This window comes from Balaenoptera physalus (assembly GCF_965194825.1).
Source record: "Balaenoptera physalus genome assembly, chromosome: 14".
Lineage (NCBI taxonomy): Eukaryota > Metazoa > Chordata > Mammalia > Artiodactyla > Balaenopteridae > Balaenoptera > Balaenoptera physalus.
The window spans coordinates 57,342,372-57,362,795 of record NC_138893.1 but is presented as its reverse complement, the minus strand read 5'-3'; the positions used below and the strand labels follow the sequence as shown (position 1 = coordinate 57,362,795).

The following is a 20,424-nucleotide window of genomic DNA, read 5'->3' as shown; positions in this document are numbered from 1 at the left end:
GGAACCTCCAAAAATGTTCATGTACTCTTTGGTAAACCAGGCATATATTATGTCCATAAATCTAAAAAAGAAAAAAATACTAGAAATACATGCACTTACTTTAAGATGTTCTTCTTGGAAAGGATGTTCAGGAAATTCTGGCAATGGGACATTTTTGTTCTCCACTTCAGAAAATAACTTCACCACCAGATCAGTCAAGTCATCTAAAGATTCTACAAGAAAACAGACAATGGAAACAGAACTTAAACTAATCATAACACATGATGGGTAGTATTTAAAAATCTTAGGATTATATACACATATATAAAATCACTATGTTGTACACCTTAAGTTTTTTTTTTTTTAATAAATTTATTTATTTTTGGCTGCGCTGGGTCTTCATTACTGCACACGGGCTTTCTCTACTTGAGGCGAGCGGGGGCTACTCTTCATTGCGGTGGCTTCTCTTTGTTGCGGAGCATGGGCTCTAGGTGTTCGGGCTTCAGCAGTTGTGGCACACGGGCTCAGTAGTTGTGGCTTGCAGGCTGTAGAGCGCAGGCTCAGTAGTTGTGGTGCATGGGCTTAGCTGCTCCGCGGCATGTGGGATCTTCCCGGAGCAGGGATCGAACCCGTGTCCCCTGCATTGGCAGGCGGATTCTTAACCACTGCGCCACCAGGGAAGTCCCTGTATACCTTAAATTTATACGATGTTATATTTTAATTATATCTCAGTAAAGCTGGGGGGGGAAAGAAAACACCTTACGATTGCCTGAAAAATCTCAGGACTATTAAAAGGAAAACCTAGGAATTTTTTAAAAACTCCATCTGATAAAGTTGAAGCGTTCAGTAAAATCCCACCAGTGCCTATATAACTTCTGAAGCTATGCAGTATTGATATTGATTATACCTCACACATATCTGTCTCTTTATAGTTTAAAAAACTGTTTTACAAATATTATCTTGTAATAAATTTCAAACAAATATTGGAAACAATAATAGAATAATGAGTGGCATTTGGAAACTATTTTATCTACGATTCCCAAAAGGCACATACGAAACCACTGACAGATTTTAACATTAACTTTATAAATAGACACAGTCTAAACCCATTGCTAAAAGTCAAATATTAGAGTTTGTAAGTAATTGATTTTGTTGGGGAATAGTATAAAATGGTGAGAAGAATCCTGGGTCTTCAATTCTAACCCCAACTTCACCAACCAATTATGTCAAGAGACTATTTGGACAAACTGTTTAACCACTCCAGGTTCTATAAAACATGAAAGCTGGGTAGGATGATCACAAGTCTCTTCAAGGTCTAACACTATATGATTCTGTACCATACTGTGTCAAACTCATGCAAAGATTTGTAATTGTTGATAAGATTATATAGCCACTTATGTGAAGTTCTTCTATGTTATCATCTATCTATATTTTTAATAGAGAGTTGTATTTGCAAAAGTATGAGATGTTCACTGCAACACCATTTATAACAACAATAAAAACTGGAAATGACCTAAACATCTATCAACGTGTGCATGTTACAAAAAGTCTGTATATTGGAATATTATGTAGCCATTAATGAGGGAGAGGTCTGTATGTGCTGATATGAAAATATCTCAAAGCTCTATTAAGTGAAAACCACAGACTTCAGTGCCATGTAGTATAATCTCATTTAATTTCTTAACAGACACACATAAATCCAAGTATATTAACAAAATTCTACTTTTGCAAGTATAACAAAAAATGATATAAAGTGACTATCTTTGAGGAGAGGGCATAGTGGTCATAAGGTGGGATAAGGAAGAAGAACGTGATTTCCATTTTATATCTTTCTGTATGGGATAAATTTTTTTCTGTGCACACATATTACTATTACTCCAAAAAGAAAAAAGTGGAAAAGGTTATCTTTTTATAAAGAAGATAACCACTCACCTTGATTCTGCCTCCTCAAAAACAGGTTATTTATAAATGGTATAAACATTCATTACTTGTCACTGTCAGGAAGCATTTGAATCGAATAAGAAATTTCCCTTGATATTCTAGGACCCATTTTGAACTTTTCCATGAACTCTCTAAAAAGCACTTACTCACTATATGAGAATTGCCTATAGATAGTATGAAGTTCTCTTTTAGGCCGATGAATGTGGGCATGTGCACTTTATTTATAAAACATATGTATTTTTACTTTGATTCTTTTGACATGTATGAAGGACCCTAAAATGTCCAGAGCCAAATAAAAGGCCAACCCGTGGCTGTTTGTTATATGACAAGTGAACTCAGGAATGAATCGGGTGTATTTGGAGCAAGAGATGTCAGAGACACCTGACATAAAGACATAAAGAGACACACAGATGGGACACGTAACTGGAAACAAGATGGGCAGTCAACAATGATTTGTCACCCTGAAGTGCTGACGACAGCGAGGCCCTTTAGAGCAAGGTTCTACTAGGGAATGCCTTTCCTTTTAGAAGCACAAATTCACCATGTAGCTTTTTAAAGGTAAGGCAGCTGTACAATAATGCACCATCTGTCTTCACTGTGAGCTACCAGAGATCAGGGAACTGAGTCCCATTCATCTTTACATTACCAGGACTTGGCAATCCTAGGGTCTCTACTTGACGGTTACCTATTTGTCAAGTGTCCAGGTAATTGGTGCTGCCACAACTAGAGGGAGGACCCCGTGGGAGAAGAGAGAAAAACTTTTTTGTTCCTTTGTGACAGAGATCCTTCCACATGGTTACTCTTCCTCTCCCCTCCTCCTAGAACAAGGAGCGGATTATCTATTAATCCTTTAAGAGATCCTGTTTCCTCCACACACCACTGTACTGTAAGGACACTTCTCCCAGACATGACATCAAATCCACTGAGCTGAGCACAGGAGGTCAGTCACACTGGGAGAGGGAACTGCAACAAAGAAACTCTTTGTCTCTTTCAGATGCTTATTCTGTCATTTCCACTAAACCAAGAACACTGAGGGCAGGGCTTAGGTATGCGTCATCTGTTGTCATTATTACTTGCCTAATAAGTGCGTAATGAAATCATGTGTTTTACCTCAAGATGACATGGACAAAAATACAGCTTAGAAACCTACTCCCAGGACTAGGCTCTAAATACCAAGTGATATTTTTTAACACTCTGTAGATCTACCTACCTTTAGAAAGCACACAGGATTATAATATACATTTTTTACTAGCCTTACTCCTTGGATCCATTTTATATCCTTGTTCCTATTACCAAGTTAAAATATATATAGTTGTTTATTTTCTACCCACAAAAGTAACATTTGTCAATAGCAGAATACTTTGAAAAACAAAAGCAAAAAAACAAAACCAAAAACAAAAGAAGAAAACAAAAGTCGCCCATAAGCTCATGATTATGGAATGCTGAAAGTAGCTACCATTTATGGAGCATTTTACTGTGTTGCCAGGCACTATGCACTTTTTCTGCATTATCTCTATTAAACCTCACAACAGGTATGAGGTACCACCTCCATTTTACAAATGCAAAAACTGAAGTGCAGAGAACTGAAGTAACTTTGTTAGCTCATAGCCACTATATACTGAGTAGGTGGTGTATTAGGAATTCAAACCCAAGCTCTCAGACTCTAGAGCATGAGTTCTTAACTACTATACCACATTATTAAATTTCTGGTATGTTTTTCTACTTTGTCTTATGTCTCCCATTTATGTCTATTAGAATTTTTTAGAAATCCCCAAATGGGATCAGATAGCACACAGTGCTTTTATAGAGTGCTTTTGTTTTCTATTTAATACAATAAGAATATTTTCCCAAGTTATGAAAACACTGTCATGAAACTATTTATTCATTCAATATTTACTTACTGAATACTTATGATGTGTCAAGCACTAACCCAGACAAAGCAGTGAACAAACAGTTTCTATTCTCAAGTAACTTACATTCTGGTATAGCAGGCAACAACAATAAAGAATATTTAATATTTCAGGTGGTGATAAATGTTTTAAAGAAAAATAAAGCAGGTGAGAGGAGAGGAAGTGGGAGAAGGGATGCTATTTTCTATAAGATGCTCTATTATATACCTATAACATCACTATTTAACCAATCTTCTGTTAATGAACATTTAGCTTGCATCTAACTTTTCACTAATAAATACTATACTGAAACATCCTCGTACATCACCTGTTTGAACAACTCTGATTATTTCCTTAGACTGCACTTCTAGAAGTAAAAATGTACTTTATAGGGTGATGCATCTTGTTAAACTGTCCTCCAGAAAGTGTGGAGGAATTGCATAAATTGTATACACCACAAATACAAAAGAGCACCTCTCCTCATAATGGGTATTAGTTAAAACAAAACCCAAATCAAAATTATGGTAATTTAATAGGGGAAACAATATCAAACTTTGTTGCTTTCTAATCGTTTTCCTAGTTTATAATCATCTGTCTTTTAATTTTTTTTAGTTTTTTTTGAATTTTATAAGGTCAAATCTCTCAATCTTATCCTTTATACTTCCTTTCCTTGCTATTAATTTATATTTTCTTCAGGTCTCCATTTAAAATCACCTAAGCTTCTTTTTAGAACACAGTGAGTTAAAAACAAAATTCCCCTCCACATATTCTCCAACAAGATCATTTTCAAAAGCCTCTGAACAGATAAAAGGAAGTGTCTTATATCCTTCTTCCAATACTTTGAAAAAGCCAAAGTGGAAAACTAAGATTATCCAACACCATGAAAAAATTTTAACGATTCTTACCTCGACCTAAAACACAAATAGCCATTAAGTTGGATGAATAATAAGTAGAATGGAATTTCAGTAGCTCTTGTCTTACATCAATGCCTTCTTGGTTTGGTCTAGTCTCGAGAGTATATTTGTTACCTGAAAGGAAGGAAAAACATTTCTAAGAAAAAGCAAAATATGCGAATTTTAAAGTCTTATAATTATTACTGACATTGTTATAAGGTAAACCTAAAAAATAGAGTCCAAACAAACACATATAATGATTAGTCAAATATGTTTGACCATAACCTGGATAAACAGGATAGTATAGTACAAACTAGTAACATTTTAATCTATAGAGAGTCTTCCCTCAAGAGCTTAAAGTACCTTATAAAAAAAATTATACTTCTTAAAATTCCTAAGAGATAGTAGGTATTATGAGCACTTATAAGACAAAATGAGATCCACATGGCCTCCATTCACACTTACTTTAACTTCCAATTCCCTAGGTGCTCCGTAATTAATTGAACATAGTCACTGAGGGATCTTTTTGGAACTTGCCAAGTTACTTGTGGAAAGAAATGTACTATTCTTGGCTGAAGCATTAAATTTGTGATGTGAATTCTCATGAATTTGACCTGCACTGGTAAAAATAGGATGCAATGCTATTTTTGTAAGTCTCAAGCGATGTACACAGCGTACCACTATGAGATCTCTTATGAAATTTAATAACTAATTCAATTAGGATAAAATACGCATGTCAAAAGCAAATAGTCAAACTCTCTAAGTAGTACATTTCTAATAAAGATCTTGCCATTTAAAGGCTGGGAGGTGGAATTTCAATGATTGGTATCTTTCTAAAAATGGCATCTTGACTAGAAATACCCTAAGATCTAGTATAATAACTTTTATTATTGTTCCTGCTTATACTATTAAATGGGCTACTCTTTTTCACCTGCATAGATGAAACTATGGCAGAACATATTCTTGATGTGTTTTTTCCCCTTGGGTTATTATAATGGCTGATGAACTGGCACTGGGAGAGTGCCCTTCACTAAACTGGGTATCTAGAGAGAGCCATCAGATGGCGTTCTCAGACCCAGTCTTTAGCCACGTAGAGCTGAAGATTCTGAGCCAAGATTCAGGCCCCAGAATGCTTCAATCAACAGATCTAGTGGAGTGTGCAAGAAACAGCCCAGCAAGTACTCGTTAACCTTTCTCTAGTCAGAAAGCAATCAAATGTACTCATATTCACTAGCATAGCCTGCTAATCAAGTCTCCAGGTTCTTTATCAGTCTTCTCAGTTTCACTAAAGATCCAGTTCAACTCCAGATCTGCTCTGCTAGGGGTCCTAAAATACTCCCTCATTCTACCTGAGGAATCCAGGCGATCTAAAAAGTACCCAGGGTCCTAACTCCTCAGAAAAAAAAAAGGAAAAGAAAAAAAAAAAGCTTTTTGTTGGGTAATGGTTTGAAGTTCTCTCATATTAAGGTAAAGCTTGAATATTGATGGTACCTCCCTTTTCTACTAAATGAAGGTTATAAAAGCCTCAGTTCCAGAGAGACTAGTCCTTAGAGCTTCCTTACTCATTTATACTGCCAAGCTCAGAGTCCCACAATATATGCACCAAGATCCACACGCTGGGACACCCAAGTTTGGAGAAATTACGTTTTATTTCAACAGACTATAAATGTGATAGTGTTAGATAGAAATCAGATTTTCAGTCTAAGTGTGATATGCCTATTCACAATCTGGTCAATGTTCTGGTTAAAAAAAAATCTCAAATCAGAGTATACAAAAACCAAGATCACGGCCTCCATCTAGAACTTAAAATTCTTTCAGTTTGACTAGTTATAGCTCATTCTGCTTTGATTTTAATGTACCTGAATATCTTACCATTCTAATCCTTACCCTTTATCTTTAGGTTCATTTAAAAACACAGAGATAAAGCAAGAACATACCCCAAATACACTAAGACATGTATCACTGGCAAAATACTGACAATGCTAGAGTGAAAAGATCCAGAGGACCACAACAGAATAGTATACCACAAAAAAAACGAAGAATCCACTGTTCATATGCAACAGCATGGAGGAATTTCACAACTTTAAGGTTGAACAAGAGAAGCCAGACAGACACAGAAGAGTATACACTGCATCATTTCATTTATATAAAGCATAAAAACAGGCTAAACTAATCTGAGTCATGAAAAGTCAGAACAGAGGTTATCCTGCTGGTAATCTGCTTCTTGACTGGGTGCTGGGTCCATGGTGTACTGAGGTTTTGAAAATTCAGTGAGTTGTACATAAATAATAGCAGTATATTCATTCATCTGATTCTTCAAATAGCAGCAGAGTAAAAACAACAACAACAATTTATCAGAGACACACACTTTTCAGTACATTTATTATATTTCAACAAAAAGTTAAAAGTAAAACGAGCCAAAGGAGCCACTCTGTCAACAGCAACCTGACCTACCTAAGGTACAAAAATCTAGTGATTCTGTATCTCTGGCCAAACTTCTAAACAGAGGTCCAATCACGTTTGTTCTGAAAAGTGGCTTTTAGCCACAAATAGATGCCATTCTGTGAATCTACATATTCATTTATTTGCTACCTAGATGCTTTTAGGCTTTCTAATATATGATGACACAAGGAAACTGTGGTCTGTTTGGGAACACAGCCCAGAATGGCAGTGCTGTATCCTTAGAAGCTCCTGAATCAGAAAGAGGAAAAAGTTCTCCACTATTACTCTCTTGGGGTCAGGATAGTCAGCTCTTAATACACTGACAGAAAAACATGAATATTAGGTAAAAATGGGCCAGAGAGTCAGGCTTGTTATTAAGTTTATTAGCCCTTTTATAACAATTTTTTTAAAAAAGTTTTTTAAAAACAAGAAGGCTAGCTATAGTGGAAGTTCTCAAGAAAGTTAGTTGAGGAAATGGCAGGAAAAGCAGGACATAATGCACAGAATTCCATAATTAGTCCTTAAATTACTGAGTAGACTCTGCTACTATCAGTGCCATCATCCCCAGGTAGGGAGGTGCAGAGGAACAAGCACTGGCTTTGGTGTTGGCAGAGATATCATCAAATCCAGGGTCAAATGTCTTCTGGCTGCATGACCTTGAACAAGTCACCCTACTTCTCTTAAGCTCAATCTGCTGTCCTGACATTGGTAGACTTATATAATACCAAATTAAAAAAAGAAAAAAGATGTAAAAAAGCATAAGACTAATATTTAACAACCAATAAATAGAATAGAAAGTCTGATGACACCAAGTGTTGTGGTGATGGTGAAATGAGAACTCAGACGCTGCATGAGGGAGTGCAAACTGGATCAACCACTATAGGAAACAACTTGGCAATATCTGTTTAATCTAAAAGATGTACATATCCTAATATACAGTAATTCCACTCCCAGAATTCCACTCCCAGAACCCTAGAGAACTGTGTACAAGGAAACATGTATAAGAATGCTTATAGCAGCAATGTTTCATCAACAGGAAAATGGATAAAGAATAGTATATGCATTTTATAAATTTTTCAGATAGCAGCCAAAAATAAAAATAAAAAACTTATCAGAGGGGGCTTCCCTGGTGGCGCAGTGGTTAAGAATCCACCTGCCAATGCAGGGGACACGGGTTCGAGCCCTGGTCCGGGAAGATCCCACATGCCACGGAGCAACTAAGCCCGTGAGCCACCACTACTGAGCCTGCATGCCACAACTACTGAGCCCGCATGCCACAACTACTGAAGCCCACATGCCTGGAGCCTGTGCTCCGCAATGAGAAGACACCTCAATGAGAAGCCTACACACCACAACGAAGAGTAGCCTCCGCTCGACACAACTAAAGAAAGCCTGCGTGCAGCAACGAAGACCCAACGCAGCCATAAATTAATTAATTAATTAATTAATTAATTAATTAATATATTTAAAAAACTTATCAGAGGCACACTCTCTAATATGGATAATCCTTACAAATATACCACTGAATGAAAAAATACAAGTGGTAGAGATTACTCACAATAAAATATCATTTTTATAAAACTAAAAGAACTATACAACATATTGCTTAGGAATAAATGCATGACAGCAATGTTTTATAAAAAAAAAGCATGGGAGTGACAATCACTAAACTTAAGATAGTGGTTATCTCTCGGGAGCAGGGAGAAAAATGCAATTGGAGAAGTGTACAACAGATGCTCAAACTGTATTAGTAAGGTTCTGTTTCTTTAAGTAGTGTGTAAAGAATGATCTGGCAAATGCTTTTATACTGATCTCTTTTATGACAAATAATAAATCTGTAAAAATGTTACAGAATTTAATATAATACTTGAAGTACAGCAGAAAATAGGCAATAAACAGTATCTACTTCTGTTACGATTTGAATTGTAGGAGGGATTCCTGGCTTCTGAGTACAGCACAGAAACCGTTCCACCAAAGTAGGGAAGAAAGCTCCGTAAATGGTCCAGATGACTTTCCTCTACCTAAGAATCCATATGTGGAGAACAATGTGAATATGGCTGGGATAACAAATACCAGTTCAGTCTCTAGACATATACTGTCCTAATTTAACACTAATTCAGCTGGGTCATTTATATCAAATTAAAATGCTGCTACAAAAATCTTGAATCCTACCTTTCTGGCTCTCTCACCGTAAGAGTGAGCTCCAGCAGAGGCTTGAGGATGTCAGGATTGCTGACCCACTGGGACCTTCCGCTCTGGGCCTGCCAGGAGACAGCACTGGCTTGGCAGTTGGGAGATTCAGGGTTTCCCATCCTGACTCCATCCTTGACTAATTAAGCAACCTTGGAAAAGTCTACAAATATCTCCAAGGGGTCATTTATTTTATCTGTAAAATGGGGGTAATATGGGTACATGCCCAATTGTTAAAAGCAAGGGTCAATCCCTGACCCCTTCATTTACTAGCTGTGAGACAAGTTTCTTAACTTCTCTAAGCCCCAGTTTCCTTATTGGTAAATACGAATAATAAGAGAACCAGCCTCACAGGATTGCCATGAGGATTAAATGAATAATCTGTGTTAAGGCTCAGCATAGCATATGTCAGACAATAATTACTTAATAGGAACTTGGGTTGCTGTGAAGTTTACGGGAAGTGATAACGGATATGAAGATGGTTTTGTAAATTGTAAGCTCAGTAAATTTTATTTTATATTTTCATTATAAGAACTATAAATTCTATTTTAAAAAAAGCTTACAAACTCAGTACTAATGTATATGAGTGCTGATTTTCAAGTAAATAGAATGTATTTTCCTGGAAAATTCTAAAGCCAGCCAAATATTTCTTATACTCTGTGGGAAGGACTGAGTTTGAAGTTTTAGAAATGTGTTTTAGAAATCAAAGCTGGCTCCAACTGTATGTCTCATAAGGTTCTCAGGGAAAAGTCATTTGATAGTTATAACCATGAAACTCTTAATTGTTCTCTGAAAATCCGAGATTCTGAAGGTTAGGTTAATATATCTACAGTTAGTTACTTGGAATTATTATAACCTCTTTTTTCTTTTTAAGCTCTTTCTTCTTGCTATAGCAATCTTCTAAAAATCCTGGAAGAGACCAAAGCCTTTGGAGATACATAAATTTTCCTAAAAAATTAAGAAGGACAATTCTCCTGCAGCTGGGTAAGTACATGTAAGTACAAGATGTGAGTTACAAAAGAAAAGGGGACTTGAAGTGAAAGCCTCTTAAATGCCATAATAAAGCACCTGTACACTTGTTTTCAGTTTTCAGTCAATTTCTAGTTTTCCATAGACACATTTCCTAGCAAGGAAAAAAAAAAAAAACATACTAACAAAAGCCAGGGGAAAATTTGGAGAATAATACATGACTAAGCGGGCTGAAACATATCAAATATTTTTATATCTATGAGTTTATCATGATACTAAAAAAAACAAATTAGTCATCATTCAAGGATGCTAGGGAACCAACTCAATATTTTGAAAACTGGTAAATAAAGGGAATGAATCAAACATTTGTCTTGCCTTTCCTATAATAATTGTACCACTGGGTAGGCAAAAGTAGAAAAAGAGATCTTCTGTTTATAGTAGTATTCAAGCAAATCAATACGAGAAAAAAACAACAGAATTAGAATTAGAGAGATGACGCATTGAGGATGGCTGCAACATCATAAACAGAAAACTAGACATTATACGCCCCTGATGAAAGAACACATCACCACCTATGAAGCCCTCCCACAAAAAAGACAAAAATGAATCTGACCAAGCCTCTATATCCAACTGCCAATTTGTGGAAATACAGAAGACAGAGGAATATGTTAAACTACACTGTTGGGAATGCAATCAGCAAAAGCTAGGCTATGAAAAGTTCTACACAATAAATATCCTGATTCTTCAATAAATAAATTCCAGGGGGTCAAAGGGAGGGAGCAGAGGAGAGAGATGAAGAATGAACCTATAGACTAAAAATTTAAAAGACACATTAATCACTAACAATTGACACTTAAGTAGATCTTTATTCAGATAAACCTTTAAAAATTATGACTTTTATGAGACAACTAGAAATTTGAACACTACCTGCATAGTTGATGATATTAATGATAATGGTACTTTTACCTTGGTTTTTAAAAGTCATTATCTTTAGAGACATATATTGAAATATACGTGAGTGAAATGATATGATGTCTGGGATCTTTTCAAAATAATACAAGGGGCTGACTGGGAATGCAGATCAGACAGGACTGGCCAGGGGCAAAGTGATGTATACACAGGGTTCATTACAGTATTTTGTCTACTTTCGTACATTTTAAATTCTTCAGTTAAGAAGAGGAAGGGATGGAGGGAGGAAAGGGAGAAAAAAGTAAATGATTAACTTTTATTGGGGTCTAATTTTTTGTGTCATTATCATCATCCCAGGGTCAAGAGATGTTCAACTACCTTCTGGTTCATATTTCACAATATTTTTTTTGGTCCTAATCCATTTTCCTACTCCTTCCTACAAAAGCATCCTTTATCATGGCCAATAACAGCCAAGGGCTCACTCCTTGGTCTTTGCTTCTTGTCATGGTTTTGGGGGTCAACCTAACATTATCACAAAGAACACAGGCTTAAGAGTTCAGACTGATCTGATACTGAATCCCATAACCTACACAGACACTTCTGCTACCACCCTCCCTTTCTCCCTCCTCCTTGTATTCCCCACAAGGCTATGAAACTTTGGTCTAATTATTCTGTCAGTATTAGTTTTGGCATCTGTCAAATGGGATGATGAAAATTTCAGTATTGTGGTTAAAGTTAAGTGAAATCATATTAGGTAAAACACCTACCCAGTGTGTGGCACTTAATACTCATACAATAAATATTGTTCCTTTTCTTCTTCAGTGGCTCTTCCTCTACTTAAGAAAATCCTACCCAACCTTCAGGAAAATTCTATTTGCGTCTCCTCTGAGATCCTGGAGAATTTAATTCTAGGCAAACCTAAAGCAGGTAGAATAGTAGTTAAAAGCACCAGACCTGGTTCCAGCATTCAAAAAGCTGAGTGACCCTAAGCAATTTAATTACCTTCTCTGAAGTCTTAGTTCACTCATCTATAAGACAGAAATAATAAGAGCACGTACCTACTGGGGATATTGTGAGAACTGAGTTAAATAATCCAGGCAAAGTGCTTAGTACAGCACTCAGTAAAAATTAGCAAGGAGGAAAAAAGAGAGAAGAGATTATGTTCCTGGAAAATCAAATCTGAGATTATACTCCAGTGAAATCCTGGGTTTGACTTGCTCTCCAACTAAACCAGAAACATCTTGAGTGCAAAGACACTGATTATACTTCTTTGCATTTTCTAATGCACTTTACATGTAGAGGACCTTTAAAAAATTACTTGTCAACTGAGAGAGAAAGAGAGATAATCTGAGCGCACTTATAACACCCTATTCAGATTCTTATGATCCTGTGGTATGTGCTACAAAACATAATTGCCAGTTAACAATTAAGAAAGAAAAACATCACCCATATCTGAATACAGCTCCACCCTCTATTTCCAGGCACTCTCCCACTTTGCCTTTCATTCTATCAAAGAGTGCCTGTTTTGTTTCCCTCACCCACATCCTGACTTCCTTCTTTTATTTCCTTCTCAGCTGACTAAACCCAGTTGCTCCCACAGTGTCTGTGGGGTTATGATTAGAGAAACAGATCACTAAAGAATAACCAGAACTAAGTTTTCCCTTTCCTGTTCCAAACTACTTTTAAAAATTCAAGTGCTTCTGCTTTTATTCCATGGAGACGCAGAGAAAAAAATTTGTAAAGGCAACAGGGCAGAGAAAAGACATATAATTTATCAGGAACTATGGAACTAAAACTAAAGGCATATGTGAGTGATAAATGAAGGGGCAAAGGGAATGTGGTCACCAACCACTGGCTCAGCCTAAAAAGAGAACAGGAGAACAACACTTCTCTAATAACACTGCCCAACAGTCAGTTCATCAAACCCACTGACTCTTCAAGCAGCCCTGGCTGCCCCTCACGACTTCATGGCAAAGACCTTTTCAAAGTTTTGCTGTCTTTCACAGCTACTGATCCTCTATTACATTGTTATTATGGAGGCTACTATCATTTACTGAGCACCTTTATGGCCAGACTTTTGGCTAACCACTTCACATGCACAACCTCTTCTTTTAAAATTTATTTTATTTATTTATTTTTGGCTGCATTGGGTCTTCGTTGTTGTGTGTGGGCTTTTCTCTATTTGTGGTGAGTGGGGGTAACTCTTCGTTGTGGCGTGCGGGCTTCTCATTGCAGTGGCTTCTCTTGTTGTGGAGCACGGGCTCTAGGCGCGCAGGCTTCAGTTGTTGTGGCACGTGGGCTCAGTAGCTGTGGCTCACAGGCTCTAGAGTGCAGGCTCAGTAGTTGTGGCACACGGGCTTAGTTGCTCCACGGCATGTGGGATGCTCCTGGACGAGGGCTCAAACCTGTGTCTCCTGCATTGGCAGGCAGATTCTTAACCACTGCACCACCAGGGAAGCCCTACTCAGGCATTCTTTTATATCCATTATATATTTTTTGCTCTTCTGCTAGAGCTACTTCTAAATACCTTATAGCTATTTTTATATTGTAAATGAAATAATTTTTCCTGTAGCATTTTTCTAATTGATTACTATTGATACAAAAATGCAATGTTAGTGTTTCTCTTCTTTTGGCAACGCTGGTGAATAATCTTATTTTTAATGACTGATCTGAAGAGTTCTTGAATTTTTTATGTAATCATATCATATGGAAATAAGGAAAGTTTTCTTTTGCTTCCTTTCAACCTCTTACTTATGACGTTTTTTTCCCTTAACTTCCTGCAATGACTAGTACCTACGGCACAACTGAACAAAAAAGTGATTAGAGGGTATTCTTGTTTTGTTTTTGCCTTTCAACAGAAATCCCTTTGAAACTTCAGAATTAATCATGATGTCTGGCATAGGTTGTTATCAACTCAAGAGTTTTTTGTTGTTTTGTTCATGAATGAGTGCTTTTTTGTTGTTTTGTTCATGAAGGAGTTTTATCAAATGCTTTTCCTGGGTCTACTGAAATGACTGCCTTTCACTCTGAATTACTTAAACTGTAGGTTGGGACCCACTCGATTGTGATGAAATAAATTTAATGTATTGGCAGACCAGAATTTTTTTTAAAAGAAACAGAATATAACAGAGGGTACCAGACTACATCTGAAAATATAAGAAAGATATTGTTTGGTAAAACTTTTGTTTCAGTTGCTCACACAAACACGCACACATGTGCTCTGAGTAAAATATGCTTCTTACTGTGGGTTGTATAAAGAAAAAGTACCGTTAAGGACAAACATTTTATTGTAAGGTTTTCTTAAAAATATAGAACACAATGCTTGGTTTTTGTTCATTTAAAAATACCCAGCTTTTCCTAATATTAAATAATAATAATATTATTAAAATAATATTTTAATATTTTAAATATTAATGTTAAAACAATAAATCATAATCCCTTGATGGACAAAATGGCCCACACTCACAGAAACATCTGAAGTTACTAAAAAATAACAGAAGTAAATTAAGTATGAATTTCTGACAAGGATTCTTCTGCAAGAATAACTTTTGCAAAATTTTATACGTGTGTAATTTCTAAGGTAAGGGTATACAGCTTTCATCATACTTTCAAACTTGTCTGTGACCTTAACAATCGACAGAACCTCTACTCCAAAAAGTTCAATGTTAGTTTATATTTCTAAAATCAGTAGGTAACTTGGTATTTGCATTACTTATATCACATTTTCTGTACTTTTGTACTGAGTCTGGCTAACTCACCTCTTAGCTGTTTATATTACCTCATATTTTGCTAACTGCCCAGCCTTGTCAGTGGTTAAAAAACAAATATGCTCTTAAACTCCACCTCCACGTAACTGACCATTCAATGTTTTTCTTTGCCCATAACTCCTGAAACCTTCTTCTAGAACATTTTAAGATTGTTTCTTGTTTGTGACCAGAGGTAATACTGCTCACCTTACTCACTGGATTTATTTCTGGAAGATTTGTGGCTGCTTCCTGATTATGCTGATTGTGATTTATCACCAGTGAGACTATTTAAAAGAAGGCAACTCCCAAAGAGGAGCTCTAACATGTTCTGCACAATAGCAGCATTGTTGGTGGAGGTATCTAACCTGCCAAAGGGACTATTTAAAGGACAACACTCATTTGGATGTAGTGATTTTGAAATTTGGTTTTTAAAACTCAGTCCCTCTTGATATACCATGTATGCTGATGTTCTCTACGAAAGCCACTTTTCAGATAATCATTACATAGACATTTTAGAGACCACAATATTCACCTTAGCAATGATGCTGTCACAGGGTGCCAAATATTATAAGTCTAAAGAATACAGTATCACTGCTTCTAATTACAATTTTTAAAAATTCCTATTTCTATAAAGCTATGCTAATTCCCTGGCTGCTGCTAGATATATTAGAATGGTATCCAAACTGAAAGAAAGCTGTCTTTATAGTCTTTTTTTAAAGTCCCCCAAATTAACTTATGTAATAAGCATAAATTTTAAGTACACTAAACAATCTATTATTTTTATGCTATTTCATAATCCCCAAAGCAGTATTTTAAAATCACAGCAACCTTTAACAATGATTACATCTGGTGAAGTGGTAATGGCAAGAGTAGATGAAGAAAAGGGCAACTTTTTGTTTTTGCTTTTTAAAAAAAATACTTTTGTATCATTTAAATATTTAAATTAAATGTACTTTTTAATGAAAAACTGAATAAAGAAAAAGGGTACAATCGTAAAATCAAGAATCTCTACATTTATTTTATTCTACTCCCTGTTATCCCCACCTCTAATCTCCTACCAGCATGTTGTAGCACTTTGAGAGCAGGGACCTTGTGTGTCTTCTATAGTCATGCCCGGAGCAGATGCTATGCATCTACCTGTAGATAGTAGAGGTGGAGGTGATGGGAGCAGGGGGGTTCAACAAGCCTTGAAGTGAGCATTCTATTTATTCAGAATAAAGAGATCTATTATCTCCTCCCTTTGAAATGCTGGTTAATATCTACTCACAGGGACTTCCCTGGTGGTCCAGTGGCTAAGACTCCAATGCAGGGAGTCCAGGTTCAATCCCTGGTCAGTGAACTAGATCCCACATGCTGCAACTAAGAGTTTGCATGCTGCAACTAAAAGATCCTGCATGCCACAACTAAAGATCCCACATGCCACAACTAAAAGATCCCACGTGCTACAACTAAGACCCGATGCAGCCAAATAAATAAATAAATATTTAAAAAAAATATTTATTCACAACTCTAACTGCTCTGTTCCTTAAACAGTCAGACCCCTATTTGTATGGGATGGCCAGAGTAACCTCTAGAGGGCTAAATAACTGCTTAGGTCACTGTTACTACAATTTTGAGAATATCATTCCACGTATTATGTACAAAGTCCAATGCCAGAATCACTCTGTTGTACACCTGAAAATTACACAATATTGTTCATCAACTACACCTCAATTAAAAAAAATATTCAATGCCAAGGGCCCAACTCCTGTTGACATCCTTCTTTTTGAACTACTAGCCAAAATGTTACTCATCTGTTAAAGGGATTATTGCCACTTCATTCTTACTATTTCTAAAATCTAAATTCAATTCTATCACCTTGTTATCCAACAAACTTGCTTCATATTTGGTCACTCTTCTTCTCAATAAACTATCACCTTCTCCATGAAGCTCACATACCTAAGCTTTAACCTCTTTTTAGGTCACGAATCACAAATATAGGTGTCTACATAGGGACCTGCCAGATAACATATGTGTAGGGGCATGGTTTAAGAAATACCAAGGAGTAACAATGATATAACAACCATTTATCAGCTCCAGACTCTGAGTTTATGAACAACAGGGTAGGTAGGAACAAGGAGTTCTGCAATCTTCTATCCTGAACTGTAAAATACAATACTGGGCAAAGGGGCCATGGTTTAAATGAGGTCAAGGAGAACAGATGCATTAGAGCCGCAGCTGACAAACCTGTTCCAAATTTGCTGAAGGGGTGTTTGGGATTCCCTGTAGCTTTTTCCAACTGAAAGAGTCTCCAAGCATCATTCATCACATTCTTCTCATGTTCTGAATCAACTGCATTTACCTCTCTGTCTTTGCAACTCTCATCAAACAAGGGGCACAGGAAAAACTGTGCAAACCTAAGGGTATGAAACATAATTAACAATTTGAAAGCTGTTATTTTAAGTGGCCTTTTAAAAATATGTTTAAAAAAATATGTTTGAAACTTAGATAGGAAATATGAATTCTACAGAATAAGAAAAAACTACCATTGCTACTAAGAAAAAAGGAATATAAGTTCTAAGTAACAGAAGAAAAATATAATATCATACATATGTAAATTCAGAGAACTCTGCCCCAGATATGTTAAATAATTAGTGAAAATATAAAAAGATTAACAACTCTGATTCTGACAATTCCCATGTGTTGTTACCACACCACCAATCAATTCTCTGACACCAGCTGGGTGGCCTAAAATTCAACTCAATACTGATATCATCAGATCTCACAGGTCCTACAAGACTGCCCCCAACTTCAAACACCAATTGCAAGTCCAGGTTGTCACCTGGGCTTCTGACCAACTGGCTGTAGATCAGAGGTTCCCATGACCTCCTCCTCGGGTTCGATTAATTTCCTAGATCAGCTTACAGGACTCAGAGAAATGTTTTACTTACTAAATTATGGGATTTATTATAGGATATGGATATGGATATGATTTATATATTTATATACATATTATATATTTATATTATAGGATATGGATAAGGATATGATTCAGGCACAGCCAGATGAAAGACATGCATAAGGCAAGGTATGTGGGAAGGGCATGGAGCTTCCATGCCCTCTAGGCAGGCCACCCTCCCCAAATCTCCATGTGTTCACCAACCTGTAAGTTCTCCAAACTTCGTCAGGATTGGGTAAATCACTGACCACTGGTGACTGAAGTCAATCTCCAGCCCCTGGACTGAAAGTTCCAACCCTTAATCACAGGGCTGGCTCCCCAGGCAACCAGCCCCCAAACTCAGATTATCAAGGGACTTCCCCAACGTCACTGCATTAAAATAACAAAAAGCAACCTTTGGCTCTCATCACTTAGGAAATTCCAAGGGTTTTAGGAGCTATGGGCCAGGACCAGGGACAAAGACCAAATATATATTTCTTATTATAAACCACAATACAACAACAACAAAAAGTCAGGGCAGACTTATGAGACAGCAGCAATGTACTTAAGATTTACAATTCGGCATGTCTATGAAAATCCCTGTTGTATATGGCTAATTCTCCAAGAAAGGAAAACGCAGGTGATGGCTCTTAGGCAATAAATCTTACATTTACAGTTTTAAGTGCAATTTCACTAAGACTCAGGCATTGTAGGACAAACTAAGTGACCTATTTTTAAAAGGCTCTATCTGAATATTTTTCCTTCTTATAAAGAAAAGGAAACAAACTTTAATTAGTGGAAAAAATAATGGAGTGAAAAACCTATGACACAGTAGTTTGACTAAGACATAATTATGGGCTTTTATGAAATATTAAGAGAATTTTAAAAATTTAATAAGCAGTGGTTCAACAAATAACATGGCATGTAACTTTAATATAAGTAACCAATATGCTTTTCTTGAGGCTATTCTTTAATAGTAGTACCAAAGCTGAACTAAGATTCCTTTAGTTAATAAATTAACTCTCTTATATCAGGTTGCAATTTAAATCATGATTTCATATAGTAATAAGTCTTCTTAAGAAACTTTAGACCCCATCTTATAAAAAACAATGTCCAGAATTCAGATGAAGCCAAGAGAAGAGGCTCTGTCTGAATGCGACTACTATTCAGTGGGCCTAAGAGACTCCTGGGTTTATAAACATCTCAGCAACTGCACCTCAGTCCAGCTGTCAAAAAGACTGTTATCATTACTTGATATTATTTTAAGCACATAGTGAATACAATCCTGTGCTAAGTACTTTACGCATACCAATCCAAAGGGAAACTCCATCTATCTGGAGCCTATATTCAAAGATATATGGAAACATAATTCTAGACATATAACCACTTTTATCTACCTCAATTCAGGCTGGGAAAAGTGCCTAATAGCTACATACCATAGCTGGACAAGTTCACATAAAGGGTCATGATTCTGACACAGTATAATCAATATTTTTGAAAGATGCTCTATATAAGTGGTTTTTTTACTCTGATCCAAGTAACAGACATCTGCCATCAAACAGAGATCTATTATATGAACATCTGCTGAGGCATTTGTAAAGCAGGAAATTAAATTCAGTGTATGATCCCAGGGAACTCATTAATGGAAGTCTTCTGGGGATACATATAAAAGATGATTACACCTCCAAGCTGCTGCCTGAAGACTGAAACATAAGCTAGAATAAATAAGAAACAGGCTACTCCGACCCAGTCCTGTATCCTGAACCCATGGCCTTGTTCTGTTAATGTTCTTTGTGCTACAGAATAAATTCAAACTATTAGGTTTGAAAAAAAAATGACTATTAATATAAGTAAGCAATTAAAGCTGAGAATTACTAAAACTGTGAAATCAAACTTCATTATAGACCCATCAAAAGGCTGCAGAATTACACCTTCTTGGTAACACAGAAAACTAAAAATTCACCACGGGAAAAATTACACTTTGAACAATGAATCAAATCACTGATATGATAAAAAATTATATATTGTTAGCTGTATAGAAAATTGACCAAGAAATTAAAATAGCCTAATGGAGTTTGCTCCAGAAAATACTTTCACAAAATGTCCCCAGGGTTGAAACAGCAGGTCAAAACATTCTGTATTCACTAAGTATCCTTGAGGATTTAGGAACTAAAGGAGAACAGACTATTTAAGTTCTAGCATTCTGGAACAGGAGTATGGTTGAAAGGAGATCCATGACACTATTACAGTTTATTCTTCATCACGTGCTTCATATGTAATACCAGTTACAATGGGAAGGCCTGGTGAGAATTTTATAAGTCAATAAAATATTTTGTAGGCTTAAAGGCTGGTTTAAAGTCATGCCATTATTTTTCCTCTACCACAAAGTAAATATATGACATCATTCATTATTTTCTTTTTTATAAAATCCAGAGGGGGAAAATACTGGTTAAAATATCTTTTGTTAAGCTATAAAGCTGTGAAGACATCTTTGTAAAAATATTACTTATTATTATTAACATGATAAGTGAACAAAGGTGGATAAATTC

General features: G+C 36.2%; 1 protein-coding gene across 5 annotated transcripts in view; it reads right to left on the bottom strand.

Annotated features, from left to right (window-relative positions):
• Nucleotides 1-20,424, bottom strand: part of IDE (insulin degrading enzyme) — a 110,377-nt gene that overhangs the window by 45,259 nt on the left and 44,694 nt on the right. For all 5 annotated transcript variants that reach the window (XM_082423654.1, XM_082423655.1, XM_082423656.1 and 2 more), the window contains 3 exons: nucleotides 17,185-17,354; nucleotides 4,715-4,837; nucleotides 100-212 (listed from right to left, as the gene is read on the bottom strand). In XM_082423654.1, the coding sequence (XP_082279780.1) occupies nucleotides 100-212; nucleotides 4,715-4,837; nucleotides 17,185-17,354 (406 nt within the window). The remainder of the gene's footprint in view (nucleotides 1-99; nucleotides 213-4,714; nucleotides 4,838-17,184; nucleotides 17,355-20,424) is intronic.